Source organism: Trichosurus vulpecula, chromosome 2 (assembly GCF_011100635.1).
Source record: "Trichosurus vulpecula isolate mTriVul1 chromosome 2, mTriVul1.pri, whole genome shotgun sequence".
Classification (NCBI taxonomy): Eukaryota; Metazoa; Chordata; class Mammalia; order Diprotodontia; family Phalangeridae; genus Trichosurus; species Trichosurus vulpecula.
In genome coordinates this window covers 140,574,989-140,598,236 of record NC_050574.1, presented here as the reverse complement: position 1 = coordinate 140,598,236, position 23,248 = coordinate 140,574,989, and the positions used below count along the sequence as shown (strand labels likewise).

Genomic DNA, 23,248 nt, shown 5'->3' with positions numbered 1-23,248 from the left:
TATAAGTGTACATACATAGAAGTATAAGTGCGTTTATGTAAATAAGTATATCTTTGCATGTATTTATATGGACATATGTGTATGCGTATATATATATGTGTATTTATGTGTGCGTGTGTATGTGTGTGTGTGTGTGTATCCATGCTTAATTGTAGTCTTCTGGGTGTGGGGAAAGAAAAAGAGGAAAAAAGAACAAAGTAAAAAGTGCACAGCAAAGAACAAATGAAAGCTTACAAGGGAGCGAAGAAAAGATGAACAGATCTCAACACAATACATAGTATTTATTATATAGGCTTTCTTGAAATGGAAACTTATTGCTATATATTTTAAATCCTCTCTCATGCTCTGCTAAGCACATAGCAATGCTATTTTTCTTTTCTTATTTTGTATTATTTTAGTATTTGTTTCTTTTTTCTTTTCTTATTTTTATTTAAGTTTAAAAAAACAAAAAAGAAAAGAAAACCACTGTTCTAAGATTTCTTCTCTGCCCCCCCCCCCCAACCAAAGAGTACCAACACTCTCTCCTAGAGAAATTGCCTAGCATTGAGCTACTGATTAAAGTGATGAATGGCCCATGAATATCTGAGTTTTGAAAGCACTGATTTAAACTTAATGTCAGACAGAGGGTTCCATTGCCATTGCTGCTTGTTTTTAGGCCTGTATTCTATACCACGAGGATCCAAAACAAAAATGGTTGAGTTCAGAGTTCAAATGGTAAAAAAAACCCAAGAACTATGGAAGAAATAAAATCAAGTAACCCCATCTGTTCTACAGCCTGAGTGTCCTGGATGCCACTGAAAGGTACCTCAAGTTCTAGGCCCAAACTCCTATCCTTACTACCAAAAGGATTCCACAAAGCCTTCAAGACTGATCGTGTTCTATGGGCAAACCTCTAACTGTGTTTGGTTTAAATGGTAGCATGATTCAACTCCTGACAAGAACAGAGAGGACCCATGACTTGCTTCCTTCAGTAAAAATGTGTCCCATTGGATGGCCAAGAGGGTTACCTGGATTGGTCTCCCATCAGGTGTCAGAACCTCCTCTGAAAGCTCCATCATCTTCAAGGCCATCAAGGCAATGGGCTTGGCATGGCAAAGGCTCTTCCTGTGCAGTCCTGCTGCAACACAGTATGCATCGCCTATTGTTTCCACCTGCAGCAATCACATGAATCAAATGCAAACATATGATAATGAGCTAGCATCAGAATGATTACTTATCTGCAATCACACACATTGCTATAAACAATATCAGCAAAGCATTAATAAATTAAGCAATTAGGCAACTGCACATAATTATAGCCAAGTTTGCAAACAGACTGAATCAAATGCTGGCATCTTGGCTCCATAGATGTTCATCATCATTATCACCTCTTAAAATCATTAAAATCATGAACAATTGGAATGTGATATAATTATCCCTTGGGAAAACAGAATGATCTATATTACATTCCAGCTGGACATATCTCCACTATCAGTAGTAGCACCCCAATACATCCAGCTATCCTCCTTCTTTGCCGACTAGACCACTAGGTAAAGCAATGGAGAGAGTGCTAGACATGGAGTCAGGAAGAACTGAAATCAAATGCGGCTTCAGATAATTGCTGTGTGACCTTGGGAAAGTCACTTAACTTTGCTTCAGTTTCCTCAACTGTAAAATGGAGGTAATAACAGCACCCACCTAGAAAGTTTATTTTGATGATCAAATGAGGTATTTGTAAAGTGCTAAGGACAGTATCTAACACAGTAGGTGCTACATAAATGCTTGTTCCCTTCCCATTTCTTTCCCCATCCCATTGAGTCTTTACTTGGAAATATCCATGAAGCTTTATGTGTTAGAAGATCCTCCAAGATATCAACTATGCTAGTCCACCAAAATATACCTGAAATTCCTGTCCTAAGAGAATAGTTGTTTAGACTAAAGTCATTGCCCATTTCTTCTTTGAAGATATATAATATCCCTAGAAGGGATAGCACATCAAGCCTTTGCCACTTGGCATGAATTTGTTTAGCAGAGAGTAACAAGCCAGGTCCCTTATAGAACATAGGACAGGTCAGTTTTCATGGTGAGCAGGGATGACATTAATCAATGTGCATCATAGAGCCCTGCCTAGGGATGGTAGGCAAGTACACCACACTAGTGAGGGAGCTAGGAAGCTGCATGCAAATGTTTAGCATCTCAAGCTGAAAAGGAGGTCTGAGGAGAGGAAATGGAAGGATAATGGAGATAAATTTTATCTATTACAAATTTGCATAGAAATTTCTTTTATTAGTTATGCATCTACTTCGTGTTAGTTCCATGTGACACATGAATTTTGTCCTTATGTCTCTCCCACCAAATAATATATTCAATATTCAATAATATATTCAATTCAACATTTTTAAGTTCTCTTTTAAGCTAGGAACTGTAATTACGTTGACAAAAACAAAATAGTTTCTGCACCCAAGAAGGATCTTATATTCTATGGGAAGGATATAGTTTGTAATAATAGCAATGACGGCATTTACGTGGAACTTTAACGTTTGCAAAGTGCTTTACATATAATATCTCCTCAAATCCTCACAACCTTGTGAAGGAAATATTATCACATTATATACACAAATAATTACATGACAATTTGGAGAGAGTAGGAAGAGAGAGACAGCAATTAGAGAGAGAGACAGAGACAGAGAGAGAAAACATAACAACTGGAGAGACAAGGAAAGGTTTCACATGGCCCTGTCGTGAGTAAGAAACTGAGACTGAAATGACTCGCTTTAAGTGACACAGCCAGTATATGTCTGAAACAGTACATCAATCCAGGCCATTCTGACTCTGAGATCAACCATCTATTCACTACATCAAGTTGCCTCTTGGTAATATGATTCAAAATTATAATTTGTTCTTTGATATTTGTGCATTTCCTCTCCTCATTTCTAACCCAAATCTGAATTTTTTTGTAAGCTAGCCTCATAAAATTTCAAGATCATTTCTCAAATGATGCCATATAGACCATATTTCAATGGTAATTTCTAATAACTGTGAACATTTAATATCTGGTAACCAATTGACTGATTGATCCATAAAAATGTTTTCACCAAGACTCAGAGAAAATGTAGCCTGACATTAAGTTTTAAAACTTTGAGGTACCCAAAAGATACATGATTCAGTCCTGAGGTAGAGCCATCATATAATGTCTATTGAAGGCAAACCTGGACCCAAGAAAATGTCAATAAACAAAAAACATATATTATCTCGAGAAGAAATGAAAATATACTAGACATATGATCAGAGCCGTTGTCTGATCTAATCAGAGGTGAGAGAGGGATATCTGAGAAGGGATCCTGGAACTTCATGTATCTTTCTGACCAAACTCCTGATTTGGATCAGCAAGGAGAAGAGAAATTTATAAAATCAGAATAAATAAATTAAGATTATTAATCATATTACTAAGAGTCAGCTTGATGTCATAGATAGAGAACTGACCTCTGAACCCGAAAAGGCCAAGGCTCAAGTCCTGCTTTTGGCACAAACTGCTGGAGTGACCATAGACAAGTCATTTAACCTCAGTGTTCCAAGCAGCTACTTAAACATCTAAGTTGCAGAAATGGTACTAAACCTGTATTGGTTGAGGTAATTCCCTCACTGAGAGGTCCCTATAGGTTCCAATATGTGCTAGTAGTGCATTCACACTGGAAGGAGGACAGGACCTCTGAACAAATGATATCTGCATCTGTGAGGGATAGTGGTACAGATAGGCTTTACCTATGAGTAACCAGGATGTAATGGACAAGTAACAGAGGACATGAAGCCAGGGAGCTATACACAGGTAGTAGCTGTTGGGGTGAGTAGATACAGGGAATGTCTACATTTTAAAACTTTTTAATTATAAAAACAAAAACATTTGTTTACTTATACCAATCATTTGTTTACTTATACTATCCATTTCATTAATACTAAGCCACAGATTGTAAAGACAAATGTGCAAAAAAAAAAAAAGTATAACAGCTGAGATCACTCATGATTCACAGTGTTGGTCTCCTTGACAAGGCAACCCCAGGTTTGAGGTACTATGCAGGTCCTAATCCCATAAAAAAAATAGTTCATCAGCCCCTGTGGAAATATTTGCCTTTAATAGTCAGGCAGAGGATACATTTAATTCAAAGCAAAGGCATTTAATGAAATAATATAGTAAAATTAAAATTAGCAATAAAACATTTCCCAAATAAGCCTGGGGCACTCCCACAGTATATATACCTATTATCAGTGGGAATAATGGATGCATGCTTTACACATATACAGGGGAACCATATGAGAAAACACAGCCAGAACACAGGCATGAAGGGGCAACTTATACTTCTGACACTGAAGAGCTGCTACATTCCGTTGATGTGAAAGTGGCAGACCAGCTTTCCAGTGGCTTCTACCATGTTTAGTATCTCTGCTAGAAGTATTATCTTTGCAGATGTTTCCCTCCACTGGAAATCAGCCTCTGCCAGATGCTGCTCTGCTGGATGTGTGGTTACTGCAGAGAAATTCCAGGTCTGGCTCTTCTGGGCACATGGTTATGAATCTTCCTGCTTTCAGCTTCTGGTTTCAAATGGCATCATTAGCCAGTGATAGTTTTTCATCAAGAGTAGAGTAGCCTCTATAATGATTTTTTATTTTGAAGTCTCAAGGCTTTCCATAGATCTTTAAGAGCAACAGCTTTCATAATTAGCCATAGGACCAGAATAACTGCTTACTAGGAAAAACCTTCCTTGCTTTTTTTTTTTTTCCTCAGGAAGTGGCCTGGATCTTATTTTATTTTTTTTATTTCAGACTTCAATAAAAGAGACATTTTAACTCTAGGTAAAGATTCTTTCTCGAAGGGATCAAGATCTTTAGAAGACAAACGAGAGTGACTTATTAGCTAAATAGCTAGTGTTCTTAGGCTCAAGTCTGCCTTTGAATTCAATTTCCTTGGTTATCTGAGCTTGAGTCTCTCTGTCAAAGCCTGCTGCCAAGCTTAGGACTAGGTAATCTACATGGGCTCGCTTGTTTAATTTAAATTGTGGATCTCATACCCTGAAAATTGATTTCAGAGGAGTTCTACCATAGAAATCCCCAAAAGCTGTATGGGTTAGGTTCCTTGTGGTCTCTTTTTGGGGAATGACAATAGTAGTTATTTACATAGTGCTTCAAAGTTTGCAAAACACCTCAGATGTATCATATTATATCCATACAAGAAGCTAGCGCAGGAGGTGCTAATTTTACAGGTGAAAATAAAAGAGGTTAAGTGACATGCCCAGTCACAAAGCTATTAAGAATGCATATCAGGATTTGAAATCATATCTTCCTCACTCCAGACGACATCTTCTAACTATAGGTGTCCCTTAGGGTCTGTACTGAGGCCCATTCTATTCTCTCTATATACTGCTTCACTTGGTGATCCCATCAGCTCCCATAGATTTAAATACTATCTACTAATGATTCTCAAATCTATGTATCCTGCCCCAAACTCTATGCTGATTCATAATCTAACATCTCCAATCACCTTTCAAAATAAAACTAGATATCCAGTAGACATCTTAAACTTGAGCATGTTTAACAACAATGTTGCTGGTACCAGTTGTGGGGGTGAAAGACAAACAACATCAGCACACAGAAGGGCTGCTAGCACAGGTCTTTTGATCTGCTTTTCTAAGGAAAGCAACTTTAAGGGGTTAACAATCTCACTTTAATTAAGCATACATATACCATTCACTTAGTTCAGAGGGGAAAGACAACACCCTGAACTTCAGTGCAAATACAAACAGAAATTACAAACAGACAATATAAACAGATGAAATCACAACGCATAGTTACCAGAGAAGCACCAACACCTGGGTTTTTCAAAGGGAGGGGGAGCTGCTTCAACGATTTACCCAGAGTCTTGTCACCAACACTCTTTCAAGGAGTGTGCCCCCAAAGGCAAAACACTAACCTCAGAGCTTATACCCCGTTCAGGGCCCTAAGGGCTCAGAGCCTACTTAGCAAAAAGGTGTAGGGCCTGGGGCCTCACACCTAGTTAGTGAAAGGGTATGGGTCTGCCTCTAATCAGGCCTCCCTTTGTTGGCCCCACCTGCAGTCTATTGAGGGTGTGGGAAGAGTCTTTAATCCCTGATCAGCATCACAAAGGTGTGAGCTTGCCTCTAATCAAGCCTCCCTTTGTTGGCCCCACCTGAGGCCTATTCAGTGGGCAGGGAAGGGGAAAGACCTTTCACTTACAGATTGGTCTTACAGCATGTCCCAGAAGAACTTTTTATCTTTCTCCCTAATCTTTCCTTCTCCTCACTTTCCCTATTACTGTAGGGAGAAACATCATCCTCCCATTCTTTCTCTCAGGTTCACAACCAAAGAGTCATTCTTGGTTTCCTCACTGCCAAATTCACCCTCCAAACATCTCTTCTCTCCTCTGACACTGCCACCACCCTAGTGGAGTCCCTTATTACCTTTTGTCTGGACTATTCATTGGATATAGCCTGCTGGTGAATCTGCCTGCCTCAAGTCTCTCCCCACTCCAATCCATCCTTCGTTCTGTCACTAAACTGATAAGGTCCTCTTACTCAGTAAAATCTATGGGCTTTCTATTTCCTCCAGGAATGAGTACAAAATGTTCTTTTGGCATTCAAAGCCCTTCATAACTTAGTTCTCTCTCTCTCCTACCTTTCTAGTCTTCTTACACCTTACTCCCCCACACATACTCTTTGATCCAGTAACAAGATGCTCTCTCAGCACTGTACATTCTCTCCGGCTGTTTTCCATGCCTAGAATACTTTCCCTTCTCTGTTCTGATTACTGACTTCCATGGCTTCCTTTAAGTCCAAACCAAAATCCCATCTTCCAACCCTCCCCAACCCCTCTTAATTCCTGTGCCTGCCTCCCTCTGTTAATTATCCTCTATTTATCCCATATATAGCTTTCCTTGTATATATTTCTTTGCATGTTAGATTGTGAGGGCACAAGGGAAAGGTTCTCTTTTGCTTCATTTTATATTCAGAGTACTCAGCACATTACCTGGCACATAATAGATGTTTACTGAACAATTGATTCAAAGACAATACACAAAAGCCAAGCCTAAGGGGAAAGGTCATTGTATCTTTCGTCTGATCATATCCTTTCCCTTCCATTTGTACACATGGTATCAAGGCTTCGAGTCTTTTTAAGTTTTCAGTTGCTCTTAAAATTTATAGGCCCATGCAAAATAAAACACAAAAAAATCTAACAACCATAGCCCAATGTACAGAATGGATGCACAACAGTAAAAATTTCAAATGTTTACTTGGATATTTTGCTGAGTCCATAATTTCATTTGCATGGGTTTTTGCTCTAACAACACAGATCATACCAACAATCTGTCATTCTGTGATTCTTGCCCATGTTCTTCCATAAATCCTTACCAAGAAGATCTGTCTAAAAAAAAAACTACAGGCCTTCCTTGGCATCTTTTAACATTTCACATACCAGTAAAATATTTGTCCATTGCCGCAAGAGTTATTGGAATGGTTTTTTTCTTCCTAACCGTTTCCTATAGTTGATTTTCCATAACATACAGCTATATAGTATTACCTACAGAATATTAATTTTTTCACATGGACTTTGGTGGCAAGCAGCACTTTGGAACCATGGAACATTTGGAACCATGGAAAAATGTCTTCAAAGCAGAGGTTGAGCATTAAAGGTACAGAATATTGTATATACTGTCAGACTCAGCTGATATGTGAGATACTTTTGCTGAATTTTGTATTCTTTTTAATTGCTGTTAAAAGGGGAAGTCCTCTGAGTAGGAGAGAGTGAATATATGTATATATAATTTGAAAATGAATGAAATATAATTATAAAAGTTATAAAATATAAAGAGATAAATATATGAAAAAGAAAGTTCTACAGGATTCTAAATGTAATCAAACCTATTTTCCTTCCTAATTCCATTCTTGATCCAACACATTGTTCATCCTGTCCTTTAAAGTGCTTTTCCCCCATCTTTAGATTTATATCTCCAGGAATACCCACTATTCCTAACACATAGTTGATGAAAAATATGCTCATTGATTGATTATATGTAGGGATGGGTTAACTTAATGAACTGTCCATCCAACTGCATGTTAAATCTGGGTAATAAACACTCCCTAATCCATTTAGTTTCTCTAATATAAATGGCTCTTTTTGAGTGGCTGCTGCTCCTATGAAGGGGGTCCTATAGAATTGTAGTACATTCTGCCATTAACACAATGCCATCTGCAACAGAAGGCTTTGGAGGACTTAACCTCCGAAGGGAACTATTCTCCCATTTGAACACTGCATAGGTTGCCTCCATGGGAGGGGCAAAATATCTCCCCATTTTATGTGTTGCTTAATACTGAGTTGCAGAAAGGTAGACAAAAACCATTTCTGTAGTCACATATACAAGATACCTTTTCTAATGGGAAAGACATTGCTGGAAGACAGTCTTTAAGGCTTCATTTTCCGGGAAAGCGTGTGTGTGTGTGTGTGTGTGTGTGTGTGTGATACAAAGACAATTAACATACTGGAATCTTGTATTCTTTATAATCCACACTTATTTTACTGGAATAGCTGGTCTGCCCTAGAGCTTTATCTGGGAAAACCTTCCTATTCTCTTCTCATATTTTCATCAAAGAAACTTATTTCCATAAGAATTTTATAGAGATGAGTAAATGACATAATAGTTAATAGCTATTGATATTTTGTTTGCTTTTTAAAATATTAATATAATTCAAGAGGTATTTATTAAGCCTTTGCTGTGTGTCAGGCACTATGCTAGGTGGTAGACATACAAGTACAAAGAATACAATGATTCCTACTCATAAAATCTTATATTTCTAGGAGGGAGATAATAAGTACATATGTAAGAATATAAAGCATAAATATAAACTTAATAAATATAAATAAATATAAAATGCCAGGAAAGGCACTACCAGTTGGGGGAATCAAGAAAGGCTTTATTCAGAGGACAGTGCTTAAACTTTATCTTAAAGCAAGAAAGTGTCTCTATAAGACAGAGGTAAGGAGGGAATATAGCCTAGGCATATGGGACAGCCAGGAAGAGAACATGGAGACAGAGTAGGAGGAACTAAGAGAAATCCAGTTTGGCTAGACTACAGAAAGAGGAACATGCACTCATACTGTTTATGGTTTTTCCCCATTTTTAAAGAATGTTTCCCTCTGAAACTTCTTGAAAGTTGACCCTGGATTCCAGATGCCTTTAAAATTGTGTTATCTGTATCACAGATTTCATAAATAATATTGTTAATTTCTTTGGGCATTAATTTAGATGATGCAAGCAGAACACTTAAGCTCATAGAAGCTAAAAATGCCAGACATCGATTGATCATCAGATTCTTGGAAATGATAACAATAACAACTATTTAAATATGACAAATTAATCCTGAGGTTTCATTTTAGCTCTTAAAAATCAGCTTCTTTATGTCTGATGAAGTGAAATGTAACTGTGCCTTAAGCATCAAATCTAATCTCAAATTATGCAGGATTTGTTCCAAAGAAGTCCAAAAGTATATCATCAAAAGAATTCTCTTTGGAGACTGAAACTTGGAAATAGCAAGTTTCCAAAAGAGTAAAATTTTAGCATATATAGGTTGAACAATGGAGATAAAGCATTGGGCTTCTATTTAGGAAGATTGCCTTTGGCACTTTTTAACTGTGTCACCCTGAACAAGTTACTTAACCCCTCTCAGCCTCAGTTCCTCATCTATAAAGTAAGGATAATAATAGACCAAACTGTAGGGTTTTCGTAAGGATCGGATAAGATGTAAACAAAGTACTTCACAAACCTTAAAGTGCTATATAAATTCTAGCTAAGATGATGATGATGATGATGATGATGATTGATGATGGTTTTCTAATAACATAACAACTTTTGTTAATACTCATAGTATCCTCATCCTTTCAAGCTTCCTGTCATATTTTTTTTTAATTTAGAACACTATTCACTGTTTAATTTGAAATTGCCTGCACACATCTCCCATGACAGTATTCACAAATACCATTCACAACAAGTACCAAGAGCCTATTCTAGGCAAGACATTGTACTGGCCTTAGACAAAGACATTTTTTTAAAAGGCTACACAATCACTAGCCTCATGGAATTTAAATTCAGCTTTTAGAAATCATTTCTCTGAAGTTATTTCATATTGTACAAATTCCTGGAACATTAGCCTCCTCAGAATCTGTTAGCTCATCCTCCTCTTATTGTTCAATAAAATAAAAATTCAATGAGTACATATTGAATGTATGATTCTAAAACATGCACTATGGAGATACAAAGAAGAGGTAGCATACGTTCCTTGATTTTCAGAGCTACAATCCATTGGGCAGAAAATCTTGGAAGTTCCCTGCCAATGTAAATAGAGCACTTAACTAAGAATATAATGCATGATACCTATATGTACATAACCACATCGTACAATAAATCACACAAATAAGTTAAGTATGTATTACATATTTTTATAGAATAGTATTCATGTATACAGATATAACATACACATGCTGAGATTATTTTTTTGCATCTACTTTATAGTCATCTAATTTTTAAAAGTGTATCACAAAGTTATGCAAATACTCCTAACTATGTATGTATATTCAGACCTGAAATTCTCACAGGTATTTGCAAACATTCTCTTGGTACCTGTTGTCTTTAAATCCTCAGGACTTAGCACAGTAACTTAAAAGTAATATATAACAAAATTTAAAAATGCATATTTGTTGAATTAAATCAAAGGCAAACTGTGGCAGCAATTTTAGGTTTATTCCAAAGAAGAGAAGAAATCTACAAATACATGTAAATACATAATCACCTGTATGGTTGAAAATATCCAGATGTTTTGACAGTTTGTAGATAGAACATGTATATGCTTTAATAAATGTTTCACTTTTCTTCCAGAATCTTTGCCTTCATAGGCTAAAACTCAGCAAAAAACCCCATCTTTTTATTCATCAAGAAGAGTGATAATATAGAGTCACCCTCAAAGCACTATTTCTCTCCTTCCACTCATCAATATTGCCAGGCTTACACAAATCCAGTAGACTTCAATGTACCTGAAAGTTTTGCTGGCTCCAGTTCATCATGACCACTATATATGGTTTTGCAAGAGAAGGAAGATAGGCAAACATCCAACATCTACCCTTGCTGCTAAAATTACTCTCTATCGATGGAGGTTATAACTTTATTATACTTTAGAGGATAGTCTCCATGGGTTTCTACAGCCAAATATTCATCATCTGGTGATGAGCCTTTCCAAACTTAGCTAGACTGATCTTTAGATGACAAGCAGGAGTGCATCCATGGGGCCATATCTGCAAAACCTTGTCTTCTGCCAGTATAGTCTTGAGGCACCTCAGCAAGCCTCCAGGCAATAATGTAACGGAACACAGTGAAGATACAAATGCTTGTGCTCAATGGATGCTTGTTAAATCAATCAGTTATAGGCTTGATCATTAAAACAAAAGATATTATAGATAAAAATGTCTGAAAACCTTGTGATGTTTTTTTTAAAAAATTTTAAGAAATGTAAGAATATAAGCAGGGTAAGGTATTATGAACACAACAGAATTAATGTTTTGGGTAACTAAGTTTCCTTTTTCAAAATATCAAAGAAACCACCAGTTCCATATAGTTCTCAACAGTGAAATACAACAATAGTGAAAAATAGTGAAAATTAACCTTGATATAGAAGTAATATATACTAGTTTGTTACAACTATTGACTTGAGGCCTTTATTCAGTTTTTCCTTCCCTTTAGCATGATAATCATCTTAAAGAATTTACTTCCACTTCTAGATGGATCAGATCTTCTGGTTTGATCAGGAAATTGACATTTCTACTCACATATGTATATATATATATATATATATACATATATATATATACACACACATATATATACACACATATATATACATACATACATATATAAATATATATATTGATTTTTAATTTAATTTTAATTTTAATTAAACAATGCTTTAGAAATCTCCCTAAAGAGAAATAAGTTCTTTTGCAAAAAACTTGTATTTATGCAGATATATGTACATATATATACACATACATATATATATGTAGTGATATTATGATCTAATGGAACAAATTAAATTGCCATTTTTACTATTTGCAATAGACTTTCTTTGTTACAGTTCAATGTTATAATTCAGGAAATAATACCCAGACATCTTAATGAGATTAGAGATACATTTTCCTCCAGGTGAAGTCAAGGACAAAGTCTGCAGAACTAAGAGGTGATGAGACAGAGTAATTTTTAGCAACATAATAATGCCACCACTGCATACAAATATTAGGCCTTTCAAATGGGGAAGTCAAAGTTTCCTATCAACATTATTATATTAATCTTTAGATGTAGAGAAGTATCAAATGATGTTTCCCAGTCAATGTCACAGCAGTCTAGAAAATAGCTATTCACCCACATTTAAGTGTACCTAAGACTCAGCTGAGGATTTATACATTTGGAGGCTATTTTTATACAATCACAGAATCTCAGAGTTAGAAGGAATGTCAGGTCACCTAATCCAACCCCTACCTGAGGAGGATTTTGCTATAACACTGCAAGGCTACATTTACAGACCTTCAGTGATAGAGAACTCAGAACTTTCCCATGTAGCCCATTGTACTTTTAGATAAATCTAATTATTAGGAAGTTTTTTCCTTCTATCAAGTCAAAAACTTTCTCTCTGCAGCTCCAACCCACTTCTAATTCAGCTTCCAAAAGCCAAACAAACAAAAAATCTAAACCTTACTTCAATTACTTGAGATAACTATCATATCTTCCTTAGGTCAATTCTCTTAGCTAAACATACCCAATGTGGTATAATAGGAAACATGCTGGATTTGGAGTCAGAGGACCTAGGATGGAATTCTAGCTCTTCAACTTCTTACTTATGCAATCTTTAGGAATTTCATTGACTTCTCTGGGCCTACATTTCCCCTTCTGTAAAATCACCAGGACTAGATAATTTATAAAGTCCCTTATAAGTCTTAATCTATGATCCTAGTATCCTTTGGCCAATCTTCCTATGCCATAGATTTGAGTTTCTTCACCATTCTAGATAAATTCTGCATAATTTCTATATGTTGTGTCTTTTTAAAAATGTGGTCCCAAGACTTAAAGAGTTCAGACATGGTTTCACTGGGACAAAACAGAACAAGACATACTCAACACTTCATGCATCTATCAATTCAAAAATATTTCATTTGTTTTATCTGTCATTTCACACTATTCATACTTATTGAACTTAGAATCCTACAGCAAACTCAAAATGTTTTAATTATAACTTTTAATCTAACCATATTTCCTTTATCTTGTCTCTGTATATTTAGGTTTTTTAACCTTATTAAATGTTTATCCCTATTACATTTCACCTTCACATATTTATGCCATTGTTCTGGTCTGTCAAATCCTTTTGAACCTGGGTGCTGTCATGAAACATGTGAGTTATCCCTCCTACAATAGCTTGCTGTCATCTACAAATATGACAAGCATGGCATCCATGCTTTATGTTAACTCATGGGTAAAAGAAGAATAAGACTAAGCATGAATTCCTTTAGCAAGTTATGTCTTTCCAATACATATCTATCCAGTCTTTAGACAAGTTATTCAAGTAGGTAAGAACCCACCTAAATGTATTACCATTTAGTTCAGACTTCTGCCCCTTGTCTATCTAGTCCCCAGTACATAGCTAAGTCAGTGTCCTCTCTTTCAAATGAGTTTATGCTAGGGTTTCCTTCTTCCTTTCTAAATGCACTAGAAGACCTCACAGAAGCACCTTGTATCCTCTCCTTCCATGCAAGTCCGCCCATTGGCGATGAACCCTAGGCAACATGATGAAATAAGAAAAGTTTATTTGGGTTGCCTTCCAACTTTTCCTTCTAGAATTAATCTCCAGGTCTCCTGTACCTTGGCCTTTCCTCAAGGGAACTTTCCTATGTCTCATTCTGCAGGCTCTGACTCTCCACCTATCATCACAAATCCCTTAAGTTGTGTGCTGATCAAAGTTTAAAATATTGTCCAGTCCAGGAGTATTTTTATTTTAAATATGGCTGCAGAGCAAAGGATGTTTCAGAAATGACAGAACATAGAGATAAATATAGAACCTGGGGCCTCAATTAAAATAATTCAATTCAGCAATCATGTATTAAGAAAACTGTGTTAAAGTTTCTAAAAATAGGGCCAAATTTGGAGTTAGAGTATGTAGGTTCAAATCTTTTCTCTTCCATTTATTATCTGGGTAACCCTGAGAGAGTTAATTTTCTTCTATAGGCCTCAATTTTATTGTAAAATAAGAAGGATCATTAGATAATCTAACTCTAAATCCTACTGCAAGTAGAGTGACCCTTGATAATTCACTTTTCTGGGGCATAAGTTTGCTTTAGTTTTTTAAGAAAAGCTAGTTGCCAAGTGTTATGAATTACAGTTGCTGATCTGCATATGACAAGGAAGTTGTTCATCATTTCTACTTGACCTGGATGAGATAAACTTTGATCTATTTCTACCTGATGCTGAGGAGAGAAGACAAAATATGTTTCTCTACATTGAACCTATTGTTGCTGAGAGAGAATGAAGAAGAATATTACCAAAGAAGCAGAGTTGGAGAGTGTTTTGTCAATAATAGAATAAGAATTGATGCCTTTCCCCCAAAAGAGCAGAATACTACTTCAGCTGAAATCATCTATTAAGATTGAAGTTACAAGAGACAGATACTATTGTTTCTAGAATATTCCAATTCTCCTCAAAGGGACTTTTTTTGCATTGGTAGGAGAATGCAATTCAAGTTGCTGGGTTGGATGTCATGTAAATATAATGTGTTTGCATTTTTTGTTTTGTTTAATGCTGAGTCTTAGTGGATGGTTTATTAATGGGAAATATACCAATGGGGGCTCATAAGAGACTATTCAAAGAAGAAGGGTATGACCCACATCTCAACCCCAATTGATGCAAATAGATAGATCCTCTAAATTCTGATATCAGGGTTATCAAGTCTATCAAGAAAATTTATAAGCAAGGTATGAACTATTCTTAGACACCTCTATTGAAACAATCAATCAAAGACATAAACTATACAATGTGAACAATCTAATTAATCAAGTTGGAAGGAGTGAAGTTCTTCAAACCATTAGGAAAAACCGTATGTATTGCAATTAACTGAAAAAATTAGAAACACCTTTGATTCTAAGCGTATAAAAGATAGGGATTCAAGTAGAAACTTTCCAGCAATTGCTTCAAGTGTCAAACTCTGGGAACTCGAGGAGGGAAACCCCTGAACCTAGAGGAAATATCTTACCTCCCCTCCCCCACTGGCCATGTCATCAGAGAAACTGGACCAATAACAGGCAAAGCATCCATCTGGGATCTGTGAGAGGACAGAGTAGACACTAGAGAAGTATCAGAAATCTATAAGGACCTTCCTCCTCATGGCCCAACAGGGAGCCACACACAACTAAGGAGAATTTCAAAAGGATTCCACAAAGGGAGAGAAAAGACTTCCATCCAAACAAGAGCTCTGAATTATCAAAATTTATAGACAAAGGGAGAGAAGAGGAGAGGAGAGGAGAGGAGGGCAGGGTGGGGGGAGGGGAGAGAGACAGAGGAGAGGGACAGGGAGAGGGAGAGGAGAGTAGAGGAAAAACTTCATTTGTCCAACTGGAACTGATTAATTGAGTCCTCAGTGGCCTTTGTTCTCAAAGAGGACCCATGGCATCAGGAATTCACTCTGGCTCTCACTGGCCAACAGTAGGTCCCAACCCAAGCCTTACTTGGTCATTGTTTGGGTTTTGATGACTCACAGTGAAAGTATATAGCAGTTTTTTTTTCTGTTTTGGTCAGAAACCCAGATGGTCTTCCCCTCCAAGACTGACTTTTTTTACTAGGTAAAAGAGACAATTCTTTGCCTCATTTCTTACCCAGCCTTAATCACTGAATGGGCATTGCCTCAGTGAAACTGAGACCTAGGAAAGACCTAAGCTTAAAAATGCCAAGGTCTCCCACTGCATCCTAGCCATCTCAAATTGTCCTGATTTATATCTGCTACTGGACCCAGATAGCTCTGGAGAAGAAAGTGAGGCTGATGACTTTGCATAGTCCTCCCTCACTGAAATCCAATTCACTTGCAAGTCATGGCATCACTTTCCTGAATGAATGAAATCAGAACGAAGGATAAACAACAACCTATCCAAATTACCCCTTTACAATACATGTTCTGTAAATCTGGGCCCATTTTCTCTTCTACTCTGCATGTACTTGTTATAGTGGGCACCACATTGGGTAGAATGTTGTACTTCAGTTCTTTTCATAACTTCTTTGTAAATATCCCTTCGTAAAAATCAATTGGTTTCAATTGGTTAATTGATATTGAAGAGATAGGAACTGGTTAAATCAATATTGGAAATAAATGCTTTATCCATCTCTCCAGTTATTTGTGTGCATGTCTTATTTGTGTACATGGCTATACTTCGAGGTTCAAGAGTACAGGGATATTTATCTTTCTTACCGATATTAGTGCATACACACACATATACACATATACACATACATATATATGTATGTGTATATGTGTGTATATGCATAGTGCCACTCTGAGTCCCCCTCAATTTCAGATCTATTATTGAGATAAAACTCAAATCTAGTATTTTCAGGTGTCAGTGTTTGTGTTCACAGTTATATTACCAAAAGTAAGACTTCTGAGGGTAACTTGGACCAGGAAAAAAAAGATCCCTTCTAAGAATAGTACTATTCAGCATTTTCCCCCTCTGTAATGCCCTCACCTATGGCCCTCACCTTTCCCTAACAATGACCACACCCCATAGTCAGTAGTATTCCTTCCTTACCCCAGATGCAAAAATTGCCCTATGGTTTGATTACTTTGGATTCCATCACTGTATTCTTTCCTTGTTTTCTTCCCAAACAAAGACTGTTTCTATAAAGTGGGGGCAGAGGGGAGAGGCATTGGGAAGGAAGAGGCAAAAGGGATTTTAAAGGCGAGCTGTGGGCTGCAGTAGGCTGGAGAAGGGAATAATAGTAGAAACCAATGATCTGAATGTAGCTGAAAAACTTATCTCCTGTATTTCTCAAATTATGAAACCCTAAATAATGAATCTTTGTTGTTACAAACTAAGCATTTTATTACATTCAATTTTGATTTATGAAGATGAATTTTGTTATAGCAAAGAAATCCCTTTGCTGCTAAAAATTTGATTGACACTCCTTATGTCTAAATTAATTTTCCATTCTGTTCCATGGATACATTATTTTGTAATATACTCTCAGGCTCCTAATACCAGGCTCTTTCCTCTCCTAACCAGGGTCCAAGATGAGGGTGTGTTTATAGGTTTGGATGCTCCATGTTATTGGTAACCAAACTAAGTTAAGTCCTATTTAGAGAAAAAAAGCAGATTTAATTAAGAGTTCAATCTCATTATTTTCCATGGGTCCTACGGAAACGATGAAAACCAGTCCATCATGACTATATCACCCACTTTCAGAATGCACTTTTATTTAGGTTCACTGATAATTTCTTTATTAAAAGTATGTTTTCAGTCTTCCTGTCTTTGTCTTCCTGTTTTTGTTTAATTTATGATATCACTTCCTGTTTTTATTTAATTTATGATATCACTTTCACATTAAAATATAAAATAGTGGACTTTTATCCACTTTATTCAAGTCAAGAAATTACAGTATTTTAGGTCTTGATTTATACATTTTTTGCCTAACAAACTGTTTTTGATACATTAATTCTTTTTCTTAATTTGAGACAAGGACTTATTTTTGTTCCCTGGCAGAAGAGTAGTGTTGACTAAGAGATAAAGACATCACCAATTAGAGCTACCTTTGGATTAACAAATGTCTTTAAAATGTAAATATGTCCTGCTCATTAAGCCTTATTGACACCTTAGTATGAACTTGGTATTTTAATCAGATTGAAACCTAAATGACATCCACAATACACAGAGAAATGAAATTTTTACCTCCCTGAAATAAGAAAGGGGAATCAGAAGACAAGAGGGCAAATCTGGGCAGTTTAGAAACCTCTAGAGAATCATAGGGCATTCTGAGGATTGTAGGTATTGAGTGAGTAGGGAAGCCCAAAATGGGAAGTAGGGGTACAACAAAGATTCTCCAATTATATCCTGGCCATGGTAGGATAGCACTCACTAAAAAGAATATATCCTTCTCCCCCACACGCATATAGATACATATGTATGTGTGTGTATATATATATATATATATATATATATATATATACACACACACACACATACATGTGTGTATATATGTGTGTATGTGTATTGTGTATGTATATGTGTGTATGTGTATATATATATATATATATATATATATATATATATGTAAGTGTGTATATATGATCTCATTTTATCATCATAGCCACCCAGTGAGGAAGATGTCATTATTACTCTCAGTTTGCGGGTGAGGACACTGAGGCTAAGACAGTAAATATTTGAGGCAGACTTCAAATTCAAGTATTTCTCATGCCAAATCCAGAATTTTATCCTTTATTCTAGACTGTTTATAGATTGCTCCTGCCTGACTTAAGATGTGATACTACTTTGGAAGGCCAAAAATTCTATTTATCCAGGTTCTCTAACCAATATTAGTTCAGGACATCCATTTTGATTCCCATGTGGAATCCTCTACACTCCTACCTCCACCTGGGAAAACAGGATAAAAGGAAAAAGGACAAAAAAGATCAGGAGGAGATATGTACATTCACTTTAAGAAACACTTCCTTTTCTTCCTCTTTATTATAAGTTGGGAAGACTGAGGGGATTCCATACTCGCTAGAACTTTGGAATAGATGCCCCACAAATACTGGGAGTCTGCTAGATTTTGAACTGCATATCATAACTATGTGTTTAAAAATGTATAGAGTTCAATATTTTAAGTAAGAACAGATTTTATTAAAGATTTATTGTTAATTTAAAGGAGAGTGACTTCAAAAAAATTCCATTGCTCAGAAAAAATAGAGAATTAGTGTAAATTTAGTTGACTTTTCTGACCCAAATACAACTTCTCGTAAGGGAGTCTCAACAATCTTCAGCTGGTACAACTATTGAAAAGAGGACATAGATATAAATAGTATAGTTATTTAGCTAAAACTACTCCCAAATGGGAAAGCATGGATTCTAAATGCTTACACAGCAAAGACAGGTATTCATCTGATAAAAATTATTTGCTTTATTATTCATATAAACAACAATTTCTTCCCAGATAACCTAATTACCATGTTTAATTGCTCTAATTAAGGCTGAGGTATATAAGAAATTATATTGAATAATGTGATATGCAGGCAAAGGAGGTGTATTGAAATAATAGTCAACAGAATAAACATTTCCAATTTAGTGGTTAATAATGAAATATCAATAAATATAAAAAATGGGAAACAAAACTTGAACATCTCAGTAATAACATTAGAAAATACTTAAACAGACCACATATTATTTAATGATTATCTGACTGAGTCCCAGCTCCAACATTCAATGCTTGGCACATTGTAAGCATTCAATAAATGCTTATTGTCTTGCCTTACTATGTGACTGTGGGCGACTCATTCTCTGAGCCTCAGGTACTTCATTTGTAATATGAACATTAAAGTATTTTCACTACCCTACTCACAGAACTGCTGTAAACTAAAAAGCAGTATATAAGAAGTGAGCATGACTGTTTTATCACTAATAATAATGGTAGAGGCAGCTAGGTGGTACAGGAGATAAAGTGTTGGACCTGGAATTAGCAAGATCAGATTTCAAATTCAGTCTCATTCATTTCCTAGATGTGTGACTCAAGGCAAGTCACTTAACCTCTGTCTACCTCAGAATAGAGATAAAAATATCACCCACCTTCCAGGACTATTGTTAGGATAAAATTAGATAATATTTACAAAGCACGTTGCACACTTTAAAATGCTATATAAATACTAGCAATTAGCATAAAGAACCTAGAATAGGCAGATGTATGTAAAAATTAAAGTTATCATCCATCTCAAAATCATTTTATTATTCCTTCCTCAAATCATTCCTATCAGGCTTGATGTCAGAAAAAAAAAACTTCCTACCAATTTAGCCCAAAGTAGAATGGGCTGGCTGCCTCAAACAAAGGCTGATTATATCAATAGGTTGTAGAAGAGATTCTCCTTCAGTTATGGGTTGGACTACATGGTCATTAAGTCTCTTTCCACAGCTATTCTGTGAACCTTAAATATTTGAAAACTTTTGTCCTCAATTAAAACAATTTTCTACTTAACATGGAAATATGAAGTCAGTCACGCTGTTTCTATCTGAACAAATCAATTGAAATAAACAAGTGAAACCAACAAAGATCACCAGTTAGAAAGTAAAAATTTTGATCAGCAAGTTGTTTTGCCCAAGCTATGCCAAACAAAGGGTCCTTTCAAAAAATTCCATGGAATTAATCAAATACCATATCTGACACTTTTCCTTCCTTATTACTTCTTTTCAATACAGTTCCTCCACTCTTTGAAACCACTCTTTCAGATGCAAACAGTAACCCAACTAGATAATATATATGATGCACTTAGCCCAGTGCGTGGCATAGAGTAGGTGCTATATAAATGTGTATTCCCTTTCCCTGCTTCATATTTACCAAATCCAATGAGAAAATTTTATTCTGCATCCTCCTCTACCAGAAGCCCATTATTTAGAGGAGCTTTGACCTTAGGTTCCTCCTGCTACTATCACTTCTATTGTCTCTGCTTTAAAATATTACACATCCCCTATCATATTCTCTGGCTCCTCACAGTTTTCCTGATTGCTCAAGACGAGTATTCCCCAAGGTTCTATTCTGAGCCCTTTTCCCTTCTCTCTGTGCTCTGCCTTGGTAATCTCACCACCAGATCTTCAGCAATCACTTTTTGGCAGATGACTCAAAAATCTATTATCACCTACCCCGAACCCCATCTTGAGCCCCAACCTCATGTCACTGATGACATAACACCTCCTATCAGTTCTTAAAACTCAACTGTTTCAAAACCAAGCTTATTTTCTTTCTCAACTTGTCCTCTTCTGTCTTCAGTGGTAAAATTATTTGCCTTATTGCTCATATTTGAAACCTATGATCAAACCTGAGGGACATAAAAACTGAGGTCTATGTGTGCGTGAGTTTTATTCTAGCGGGTTCTATTTAGTGATAACTTTTGAGCCCATCTCTCTTCTCCTTCTAGTACAGATGCTCATCATTCATCTGCAAAGCTTTTTTACCCCAACCCTTTTCCCTCTCCAAACAATATTTCATATTTTTGCCGGATACATTTTCTCTATTCACAGATATTCCTCCTCTATTGAAAACCTCTCGATCAATCAACAAGCATTTATTATGTACCTATTATGTGCCATGCACTGTATGCTATGCCCTACTATTGTACTAAGATTCTACTATTGGGGGATATGAAGGAAGGCAAAATACAGTCTCTGTCTCATGGACCTTACAATCTAATACAGAAGACAATATATAGAGAACTATGGACAAACAAGATATATGCAGGATAAATTGAAGATAATTGACATAGGGAAGGGATATCAGAAAAGGTTTCTTGCAGAAGGTGGGACTTTAGCTGAGACTTGAAAAAATTAAGAGAAGCTAGGAAACAGATATGAAGAGGGAGAGAGTTCCAGGAGTGAGGACAGCCTGTGAAAATGCCCAGAGGTGGGAGATGGAATGTCTTGAATGAAGAACAGCAAGGAGGACAATGTCACTGGATTGCAGAGGATAACTGTTGGGGAGGGATGACAGATGGGTTGTAATAAGACTGGAAAGGTAAAAAGGCACCAGGTTAAGGGGGGGTTTCCAAAATCCAGAAAGAGGATTTTATATTTGATCCTGGAGACAACATGGGGACACTGAAATGGATTGTATAAGGGGATGACATGTCACATGTCCTTTAGGAAGATCAATTTGACAACTGAGTGGAAGATGAATTGGAGTAAGGAGAGTCTTGAGATAGGAAGAACAACTAGCCAGCTATCACAATAGTTCAGGGATGCAACAGTCCAACTTTCAAAGGCTGTTTCATTTCGGTTTAAAATCCTATGATCCTACAAGAATCCTTACTATCCACCATATAAAGTTCAAATTCCTTTGTTGAGTACCCAATGCCCTCTATAATTTGGGGTCACATTACTTTTCCCATCTTATTTCCTTCCACATATACCCCCATCAAACTGATCTGCTTGCTGGTTTTCATACAAGCTATAAACTTTACCTCTCTTTAACCTCATGTAGAACTCCCTTTATATCTCTTTGATGCACTGATTATGTGTTATTTTTATTTATAATTATTTATGTATATGTCATGTCTACCTACTTAATACTACAAGCCCCATATAAGAGTAGCAATTATGTTTTATGTCAACTTTGTATTTCCCCCAAGACCATCACAGTGCTTTAAACTTAATGATTATTGAACTGATTAGAACAGTACAGAGAAAGAGCCCTAATTGGACTCTAGGTTGCCAATCATGCACTGAGGTGGTGTTAAGATTTTTATTGACACTGTTGCTATTACAGCTTTTTTTTAATCTCTTTATTAACCTAATGGCAAAAAATGTATTTCTAATTTGAGTTTATTACAAAGGAACAATAGAATGCAAAATTTAAAAATTATTGACTATATCTAATGATAAGCCTACAACAAGATGACAAAAAATGTCTTTATTCTTGTTTAGTGTATTTTAGCAGAGTAGGCTGAACTGTCTTTTTCTTTAAATCCTCATACATATGCTGGTAGGTACAGAGAGCTTTATCCACATCTTGGCGAATTTGTATACTTCGACTGACGTTAGGATTAGCATTCACAATTTTTTGCTTCATGACTTCTACAGCTCAACAAATATCTTCAAATTCCTTGAGAGTGAACTCCTTCATCTGCACATTATCTGATTCTTTGGCATCATTCTCGGCTTCTTCAAACACCTGTTGTTGTTCTAAATGAAGATCATTATCGGCTAACTCTTCTGAGGGTGAAATGAGCAATTCTCGGACATCACCATTTTCTAGTTCATCAAAACCAAGCTTTCTTCCAATGTTTGTTATTTATTCTATAACAGTCTGTTTTTGAGGGGGGAAACCCTCAAAATTACTATTTGTAGAGTGTGGCAAAATGTGCTTCCATACCGTGGTGTCCTTATCTGCACTGGCTGCCTCTCTGGTAATTTTAGCATTATGCAATTGAAGTTGATT

General features: G+C 36.2%; 1 protein-coding gene across 1 annotated transcript in view; it reads right to left on the bottom strand.

Annotated features, from left to right (window-relative positions):
* Positions 1–23,248, bottom strand: part of GUCY1A2 (guanylate cyclase 1 soluble subunit alpha 2) — a 434,074-nt gene that overhangs the window by 145,596 nt on the left and 265,230 nt on the right. Inside the window, exon 6 of the mRNA XM_036745237.1 lies at positions 1,008–1,151. Within this exon, the coding sequence (XP_036601132.1) occupies positions 1,008–1,151 (144 nt within the window). The remainder of the gene's footprint in view (positions 1–1,007; positions 1,152–23,248) is intronic.